This window comes from Lycium barbarum, chromosome 6 (assembly GCF_019175385.1).
Source record: "Lycium barbarum isolate Lr01 chromosome 6, ASM1917538v2, whole genome shotgun sequence".
Taxonomy (NCBI): domain Eukaryota; kingdom Viridiplantae; phylum Streptophyta; class Magnoliopsida; order Solanales; family Solanaceae; genus Lycium; species Lycium barbarum.
Genome location: NC_083342.1, coordinates 55,783,232 through 55,793,615, shown reverse-complemented (window position 1 = coordinate 55,793,615; position 10,384 = coordinate 55,783,232). Strand labels below are relative to the sequence as shown.

General features: G+C 38.0%; 1 protein-coding gene across 1 annotated transcript; it reads right to left on the bottom strand.

The window, feature by feature from the left end:
• Positions 1–415: 415 nt before the first annotated feature.
• On the bottom strand, positions 416–4,917 carry LOC132644029 (uncharacterized). Its single transcript, XM_060360570.1, has 9 exons — positions 4,879–4,917; positions 4,588–4,773; positions 3,983–4,297; positions 3,252–3,815; positions 2,052–3,187; positions 1,902–1,962; positions 1,505–1,752; positions 1,175–1,351; positions 416–824 (listed from the first exon to the last, which is right to left on the bottom strand). Exons 1-9 carry the CDS (start codon positions 4,915–4,917, stop codon positions 416–418), a joined length of 3,135 nt encoding a protein of 1,044 aa, XP_060216553.1.
• Positions 4,918–10,384: the final 5,467 nt, after the last annotated feature.

The window sequence follows — 10,384 nt, the reverse complement described above, 5'->3', positions numbered from 1 at the left end:
AACAACTAGCATGATACAAGTTGTGAATTTATTGATAAAAAGAGTCTGTACAGAGAAATAAAATAAAATAAGGCCAAAAGTGCCTATGAAGTGAAATAAACAACCAAAGCATTAAATCTAGTCTAACTGCAAACTGTCCAAATTTTTGGTTTGATTTCACTCAAGCAACCTCAGAGCTCTCACCAGGTGCTATGAAATCATAACCAACAGAAGAATCCTTCAAACTTGAACTTGTGCATGTTGTGACTTGATTATACTCAGCTGCTCATTCTGCTGTAGTGAAAACTTCATGCTGATAGAATCTTTACAACTCAAATTTGCTGCTATAGAATAGTTGAACATATTCATCCCTTTTGGTTTAGTAGTTATAGACCTGCATATGAAGCTCAACTATGTTGGTGCTGTGTTTAGCACCTCAGTTAGGCTCTCTGGCAAAAACTGGCTTGAATTTGAAAGATGGCATCTGCATTTTGTCAATGTTTACCAGCCTTTTTGCAACTGCTGGTAACTCCATGAAGTTTTCAAAGCATATTGTACCTGCAAAACTAAAGATATGGTTAGCTAGAAAGTCTGCGAGCTGGTTTCCTTCCCTCATTACATGCCCAATCTGGATTACTCCTTTCCTTCTCCACTCAATAATGTTGTAAACCTCCAAACTTATAGACCATGGCACATCCCATTCACCTTCCACCATCTTCACTAAGCTCAAAGAATCAGACTCAAAATAAAGAGGCAATAGCTGGTTTGTTACACAATAAACCAAACCATCATACATTGCCTTAGCTTCTGCAACTAGACAGCTTGTATCCCCCACTTTCCTTGTACTGGCTTATATAAAATCTCCCAGACTGTCTCTAACACAAAAGGCTGCTGAGCTGGGGCCACGATTTTCTTTAGATGTTCTATCACTATTACACTTGTACCAACCCTGTGGGGGACTAGACCAGTGCACAAGTATATAGCTGATCTGTGGCTTCTAACTTTCTAAGTACTTAACCAGTTGAGGCCAAAAGCTTGGAATATCTTTCATCCAGGGATATTTGAGTTTTGCCAGCTGCAAAGATTCATGTTGATATCATATAGTACCTTAGCCTTGGACATTGTCCCCCCATGCACTACTGTATTCCTTCTCTTCCAAAGCTAACATAGTATGATAGCTGGTGCTTCCTGATACAGAGGTTTCAACTTAGCTGAGCATTTAGCATCCCACAATGTTTTCACTGCCTGTTTCACCTGCACAAAAGGTCCTTGAATACCAGCTGCATTTGTAAAAAAATTCCATACTGTTGTTGCATAGTCTCCTGTTAGGAATATATGTTCTAAGGTTTCTTGTTGTGGTTGTGCGTAACACCTACAAATAGAAACTATGGATATCCCCATTCTTGCAAGAACAGCATCCACTGGCAGCTTCTGTTTCCATACTCTCCACAAAAGAAATGCAATCTTGAACTGCAACCCTTTGGTCCATATCTGATGATAAAACCAGCTTACCTACTTTTTTTGCCTGATCTTTTCCCAAGCACTTGAAACTGTGAATTTACCATTTGCATTAAGCATCCACCAAGCCTTGTCTATAGATTGATCAATTGTATCTCTATTTAAGCTATGTGTGATGCGTTCTACTAAATCCTCTGGCACAGTTTGTTGAAGCCTAGGGAGATTCCACTGTCCATTTATCATCATGTCTTTCACATCCTGAATGGTTTCATCAATGGGAAAGTTTGTAGGCATCAAATCAGCTATTGGACCTAGCTTTGTCCAATTATCATACCAGAAGTTAGCTGAACCATTTCTTGTCTCCCACTATATATCCTTTTCAATCACATCTCTAGCTTCTAACATCTTTTTCCATAATTGTGAGCCACCTCTCCACTGCACTAGAGTTGGAATCAGCCTCTTACAATACTTATTCCACATATAGGTAGCCCACAATGTGCAGGTGGTTCTAAACCTCCACCATAACTTAGCAAAAAGAGCACTAGAGATATCAAGTAAGGATCTAAACACCAGGCCTCTTTCATATTTTGACACACACTTTTAACCAAGCTGACCAATGTCTACTTTTTCCTTCTTCTTTATTGCTCCAGAAAAATCTTGCAAAGATTTTGTGTAGCTCATTCAAATTGTATTTAGTAGGTGCCATGGATGATAACAGATATAGAGGCATACTTTGAAGTACACTAGTGATTAAGACTGCCTTACCACCAAAAGAAAGGAGCCTGCCCTTCCAATTCTGCAGCATGTTTTTAACCTTCTTGATCAATTCATTAAAGTACACCTTCTTCTTTCTAGTATTGAATATTGGACAGCCTAAGTACATAAATGGGAAGACTCCTCTAGTGAGCCCTGTAGTCTGCTCCACCTCATGACATAAAGTAGCTGAAACATTCTGATGTAAATAGAAACAACTCTTGTTTCTATGGATTTTATGTACTGAAACACCTTCATACTTCCTCAATACTTTCATGATCATCTCCAATGACACCTTATCTGCTGAGGTAAAGATAATGGTGTCATCTGCATATGCAAGATGGTTTAAGTTGGCACTCAATTTAGGCATACCATACCCCTTGTATTGTTCACAATCAAATAAAGAGTTAAGAGCTCTTGATAGCACCTCTACAACTAGAACAAACAAAGGAGGTGATAAAGGATCACCTTGTTTCACTCCCCTAGTTGAGTGAAAGAAACCATGGGACCGGCCATTTAACATAACTGAGTACCAGTTGTTAGCTAGCAACCTCCATATCTTATCCACAAATGCTCCATCGAATCCCATCCTTTCCAAAACTTTGGTTAAAAACTGCCATGACACTCTATCATAGGCTTTAGCCATGTCTAGCTTGATGATCACATTAGCAGGCTTGCCTCTTTTCCTGATATCAGTCATAATTTCTTGAGTGAGTAGAACATTCTCAATGATACTTCTATTCTTCACAAACCCAAACTGGTTAGGAGAAATCATCTCATGTAAGATCTTGTCTAGCCTATCATGCATAATTCTAGAAATAACTTTATTGACAAAGTTACTCAAACTTATAAGCCTCAAATCAGTGAACTGCTGAACCACCCCCTTCTTAGGAAGGAGCACCAGATTTGTGTGAGTGACAGACTTAGGAAGAGTATGACCTTCATAGAATGCCTTCACTACTTTATAGACATCTATCCCAACTATATTCCAGCAGGCCTGATAGAAACAGCCTGATAATCCATCTGGACCATAAGAACTCTCACCTTTTATCACAAGCTACCTTTTTAACTTCATCTTCTGTGGAAGGGGCACACAACATTTCATTGTATTCATCAATAACTAATCTGGGCACAAAATTTATCATAGAAAAGTCTGAACTACAAACTTCTTGAGTAAAATGATCCTGAAAAAACTGCACTGCACCTTGAACAATTCCTTCCTCATTCTCAAGCCAAACACCATTAGCAACTTGGATTCTCTTCACTTGTAGCCTTTTTCTTCTACCATTGAAAATACTATGGAAGAACTTTGTGTATCTATCACCCTCAGCAAACCAGGTATAACAAGATTTTTGTTTCCAAAATTCTTTCTCAAAATGTAGATATTTCTTCATTTCTGCTTGTGCTAGCTGCAGAATACATCTATTCTCCCCAGAAGGATCTTCTTCAAACAACTGTTCTTTCGCCCTCACAATCTCCTCCCTTATAATGAGTTGTTTGAAGATGTCACCAAAAGCCACCTTACTCCAAGCTGATAATGCCCCTTTAACTTGTTTAATCTTCTTCTTGAAATTCAAAAAAGGATCACCCTTACTGTCCCCAGGCCAATTGTCTTTAACAATATCCTAAAAATCTTCATGATCAGTCCAAACTTCAGAAATCTGAAAGGCTTGATGAAGTTTGGAATATTAGTACCCAAGGTGATAGCTAAAGGAGCATGGTTAGAGCCAATCCTAGACAAGTGTTCCACCTCAATGCTTCCAAACCAATCTTGCATATGTGAGTTGACTACCATTCTATCCAACCTCTCAAATATGCAGTCATTTCCAGCCCTCCCATTCCACCATGTAAATGGACTACCTTTGAAAGTAGTTTCCTCCAGCTCACAAGAATTTATGCAGAAGGCAAAGTGTTCATAATCTTGAGGGACAATAGGAGTACCACCAATTTTCTCTTCCTTATTCAGAACCACATTAAAATCTCCTCCAACCATCCAAGGTATGTCTATGTTAGCAGACAAATGATAAATACTATCCCATAATTGTAACCTCTCAAAGGCATCACATTTAGCATATACTAGTGTAGAAATCATATGTCTGTTGTGCTCCTGCAAAAATAACTTCAAAGAAATCTATTGTTCTGTATCTGATACAATTTGTACATCCACATTATCATTAACAAAGAACCCAATCTTCCCATTGTAGTTTGCACCTGCACTATGCATTCCCAATCTTCTCTGATAATTCTGTATATGTCTAGCTTGTTGGAAAGGTTCCATCAAAGCTATCAATACAAAATTGTGATGTCTATGTAACATTTGTAGCCTATGAAAAGCCTGTTGAGTCCTTACTGATATGATGTTCCATATCAAAGCTTTTACTATCATTTAAAAGAGACTTTCATAGCTGCAGCTTTTTTTGGCACATCCCTGGTTAGATGTTGACCTTTCATATGGCTTCCCTTCTTTCCCTTTTTGCCACTCTTCAATGATGAGTTTGGAGATAAACCAGCTTGTCTACTTATATGAGCTAAATTAGCCTCCAGAGATTCCTCATTATCTTCAATATTACTGATCTCTTTCTCCTGTCCATCAGAGTTAACGATTTATGACCCTCCTACTTGGTGAGAAATAATCTCATGTATCTTCTTTATAGGAGAGTCCTCACTCAATATTTGCAAAGGTTGAACTGTCATAGAACTGGCTACAATATCCATTGCTTTAGCCATCCCCTTCACAATCAAAGGTAATGACTGTGAGTTCACCAAATCCCCTTCCAGTCCTCCACCAGGATCATCAACTTCTACATTATCACCGCATTTGGAAGGAGATAAAGAGGCCTCCTTTACCTTATAATCCACCTCAGCCCTTTATTCCTCATTATCCCCAGGATCATCAACTTCCACATGACCCACTCCATGACTCACAACTGCTGGAGTCTCTGGAGTAGCCATAATATCCTCCTCTAGATTTACCACAATATCCACTACGGTGTCCACCATATGGTCCTCAGTATTAAGTTCAGGAAAAGTAGTAGTAGGATCTACTATTTTCAACTTGCCTGCAGAAGAATCTTCATTACATATCACTTTTGACATCTCCTCGGAAGTTCCCACAGATACCAAATTTGCCTGCAAAGCAGTAGAGTTTGCTTCCGTAATCATATTATCAATCACACCTTTAGAATTCTTATTCTCCCTGATTGCCCTTTCAGCACTATCAACTACTTTTGCTGCACTAGGACTTGCATCATCAGATATTAAAGGCTCATCCTTACCATTATCAACCACTTCTTCAATCTCAAGTGCAACAAATTTGTTTTCCACATGAACCAAATTTGTTTTCCACATGAACCTCATTATTGACAGATTTATTACCCATATCTATATTTCTTTTATCTGCAACCACATTAAAAGTTCCAGGATTCCCCACTACCAATCCACTAGCAAGAGTTTTAGTAGGGAAATTCCTATAGTCCCAACCTGTAGAAGGTTGTTTCACCACCTGTGGAACAACCTTCTTCACCCCCTCCTCCTTCTTCTTACCAGCATCATTTATAACCTCATTTTTAGCAGTCTCGGCAGCCTCAAAACTCAGTTCTGGATGCAATAACCTACAACCAATCTCATCATGACCCTGAAGGTTGCATTTCTTACAATACTTTGGCAGTACATCATATTGTATCTTAACATCCACTAGTCTAACTTGCTCAAAATTCTCATCCTTCATTTCCGTCCTTACAAACTCTGGTAACTTAGCAACAAGATTAACTAAAACTTTAACCCTAGCACAACTAGGTCTAGTTTTATTAATAGTTGTCATGTCAAACTGCATTGGTTGACCTACCGCTGAAGCTAAAGAGAAAAGAGTCTCCTTTACATAATAAGTAGGTAACAAGTATGGAAAAGAGATCCAAGCTACAGCCTTAGTCGTCTCCTCATCAATTTTGAACATGGGATCATAAATTAACCTACGCATTTGGTAAGAGTAGCCATCCTTACACATAACATAGTGTGCAGCCTTTGAAGTCATTGTAAGAAAGTCTTCTAGGTTCTCCAATCTCATAAGGACGTGTCTATGCCTGAAAAAAACCAATACGACAATCTCCTTTGATACCACATTATTTAGGAATTTGGATTCTCAAGTCATCCAAATCAGGCAGATTATAAGAAAATTTTCCTATCACTGCATATGAGAGCTTTTCAATTTTATTCATGCGTAGAACCTCTTCCTCTGTCCATTTAATCACATGTATTCCATCAATAATCTTCACGGGCTTCATTTGAATTGGTTCAACATCACATATTGACGCATATCTGCATGATTAGGGTTTAAAACTTCAACATATCTTAGGGTTTTCACTGCAGATTCATCAATTACTCCACTAGCGGAAGGGTTGGAAGGTAAAGGTGGGTAGTGAGTAGTTGACGGTAGAGAACCAGCCACCAAAGGTGGCTGGCCGCCGGTGGCCATCGTGAATAAATTAGGGTTTACTCTCTTTTAGGGTTTGCATGTAGAGAGAAGAGAGACCGTGATTCGTCAATATAATATTAGTTGTTTTACTCAAAATCTATGAATTTTTCCTCTGTATATCATTGATGACAACTTTAGTTAACTAATAGGCTATCAAAACTGTAAAAGCAGAATTTCAAACCTCTTATGTGAACTATATGATTCATTTGGTCCATTCGATTAAAATTACTTGACCCTTTACCTAGGAGAATCTCTTTTAAGGTGTGAAACTTAGCTTTGAGACTTGATTTTGTTAATTAGAACCATTTGGCATGACACTTAGCCTTAAAAGAACTCAAGATTTAAAAGGAACCCTAGGAGGATTCTGTCCACTTTGTTTGTTGAACTACTCTAACTTGAGGCTCCAATACCATTCTTGTTTGATTGTTATGTGTTATTGCTTGACTCTGATGCTTAAAACTGATTTGAATAGATAAAATATAGAAGATGTTAGACTTGTGTTTTGTGTGAAACTGCCTTTAAAATTTTGGGAGTAGAGTTGGTTTACTTGCAACCCCTAAGTTGTTCTTGTTAGACATTTAAAGTTTAAGGCTCATCTATCATTGACAATAGGGGTGTGGATACTGTGAACTTGTTTCTTTGACTGATTTTATATTAATCATGAGAATTTAAAGAAAGAAACTATAAACATTTTTGAAGAGTTGAATATTGTATTTGCTTGGTTCTTATCTTTACTTTTCCCTCCTTGCTTGCTTGATGATCTTATGATTCATTTACAAAGTTCAATGTGCAATAATTTTGCTGAAAACCTTCTGCGAATTTTGTTTAACTTAGAATATTTGATGAGTTAAGAAAAGGTAAAATGAAGTAGTAATCATGAGTGGCTTGTGCCCTTGTCCCTTTTCCCTTTCCTATTTGCTTGATGTTTCTGTTCACATGGTCTTATTTCCTCCATGCCATTTAAGACCTAAACTTACACTTGAGATTTATATTTATATTTTGCACCTGTTTTAACCTTTGTTGGATTTACTTGAACTATTTGGATGATCCTATCTAGAGTTTAGTTATGACTGTGAGTGTGACCTCTACTTGTACCTTAGCTCATATGAGAAGCCTTAGGAGTAAGTTTGAGACTAAAATTGTCACGACCCAACCAGAGGGCCGCGACGGGCACCCAGTGCTAGCCCACCCAGACACCTCTTATCATACTTTCACATTTACATCTAGGTGAGCCACATAGCTAAATCATACTTTTATCCCTCATTCATACTATTTCCATTGGGCAACAATACGTTTATATCATCATCAACAACTATGCCCACAACAATGTACATAAGCCGACGAGGCTAACAAAATGATATCCAAAATATAAGCTGACAAGGCCAAATACATCTAACCATATACACATGTCTACGAGCCTCTAAGGAGAGTATGTCATATCATATAGGCGGGACAGACCCCGCCATGCCTATAAATATGTACACAAAAGAATAACTACCAAAATCTGTAGCTCCGAATGAAATGGAGCTCCTCTATGTAGTCCCTGAGTAATAAAGCTATGGATCAAGCCTGTCTCTTTGGCCACCTGCGGGCATGACGCAGCGTCCACAACTAAAAGGACGTCAGTATGAAGAATGTATTAAGTATGTAAAGCATGATCAACATCATTATGAAAACATAATAGACAACATAAGAAATAGCATAGGATGGGAGATAGTAGTATCATCGTCATAAACACTTAATTGATTTTCATAGGGACTTTCCATTTCTAATGCGTGATTGTGTACATACATCCGTATCCATTCTCATTTACATTTCGTATCCGTTTTCAGATTCATAGCATATTCGTGTTTATATTCATATTCATATCGTATACACATCCATATCATGTACATAGCATACCTAACCATGAAGGTTCAGTGTTTCACATACCCGGCCATAGCAAGGCTCGGTGAGTATATATACCTGGCCCTACTAAGGCTCAGGGTTATCCGTACCTAACTGCAGTGGTGCGTGCGAAGTGTATATATATATTCTACCCGGCCATATAAGCTCGGGGTTTCATAATAGCCACACATAGACACATATACATAAAAGCTCATAAGCATCTTTAGCATCATTACTATCGTCGTTCATTACATCTATCCCTAGAGGATTACCCGTTATAGGAGGAATTTTAGTACAATCGTAACATATCGAGATTCAGGAGCTTAGTAGCTTTTAAAGATAGAATCATTTGGAGGACATCATAGGCTCATAGAAGATTAGATATTTGGCCAAGGAACCATGCCTTATGAAAGAAGGGTTAGCCTTACATACCTTTCCGTTCAACTATTCTATCACTTGCAAGTTCTCCTTCAATGCTCACGTTTCTACCTTCATTAGAGTTATACTATCATTAGAAAATCGATAGCTTAACATACATAACTAAAGCTAGAGAAAATTGGACAGCCTCTCCTTTATTTATACGACTTCCTCCATATCATATATCAACTCCCAAACATCAATAATAACATTCACAGCATCATTACAATAGTCTTTATTCACCTACATTATCCTTACTTCTCAATTCACTTCCAATCATCCATATCCATGGTCATAGCACACGACTACATTATTTCATACACAATGTTTATCCCATGTTCTTAACATCATTTATAACATAACCATAATCACAACATATCAAGAATCATGACTCAATCCAAGCTATTACTAAAAAATGACACTATTCCCACATTCATGACCCATTTTCTATATTCTTCTACAATCCAAGTGTTTCAACTTCTCAATACCTTAAACAACATGGAAATACCATAAAACTTACCTTATATGGTGTAGGAATGAACCTTGGGTGGAAACACTTCACTTGAGCAAAATCCTAGTTCCACCTCCACTTGGATTTTTTGTCTTGGATGAACTTTAATGGGTTTCTTACACTTGATTCACTTGGTTTGATGAAGTTGATCACTAATGTCCCTTCAATTCTTGTGGGAGAAGTGTGGAGAAATGTTCTAGAGAGTTCTAAAGAGAAAGGGTGTGAAGGGGAAATGAAATGAAATAACTTGGACCCCTTATTAATACTCAAATCTGTCCCTCTCCAAATCTACGGACCAACATACGGTCTGTATAAACTTCACTGACCGTATGTCTGGCCATAGATTTGGTCCGGTGAGGCTGGCCATCTGGGCTGATTATACGGCCAAACATACGGCCAGTATAATTTATACGGCCAGTATGTTGGGCCGTATAATGCCCAGTTCTTCCGAACTCATTCTCGTTGACTCGTTTGATCTCCAATCCTTATGGAACCTTCTTGACACTTTTTTATCACCTCATTAACAATCTAAGGGATGTTATAACTCTTCCCCGAAACATCATTAAATCATCATTAACTTTTTACTCATAAATCCTTCCCGATACATATCGTATGCCTTGCCTTCTCTTGGCAAACTTTCTTCTCTTACCTCAAATGTCTTTGAAATATTAATTAGGATCATCACATGTCATTCCTTACTTATTGAAATACCGTATGCTTCGTGCCCTTCGTTAGTCTATTCACTGTGCATCAACGGAAAATTTTCCGAGGTGTAACAAAAACACCACTTAAGACCTTTACTAATGTTCTATACAATCTGATCACCTAGAAATGCGTTTGATTATTTCTGCAACTGAATGAGAATTTTGTCACCAATCTTTGAGCGCTCTGTGCATTTTCGGGAACTT

Bases quoted from the DNA above. Each gene is read 5' to 3' on its own strand.
- LOC132644029 (XM_060360570.1), bottom strand. From the start codon at position 4,917: ATGGCTAAAGCAATGGATATTGTAGCCAGTTCTATGACA. The intron at 3,188-3,251 runs GTAGCTTGTGAT...TGTTTCTATCAG, and splicing joins CAGAAGATGAAGTTAAAAAG to GCCTGCTGGAATATAGTTGG. The intron at 1,963-2,051 runs GTCAGCTTGGTT...CTTTTTGCTAAG, and splicing joins GAAGGAAAAAGTAGACATTG to TTATGGTGGAGGTTTAGAAC.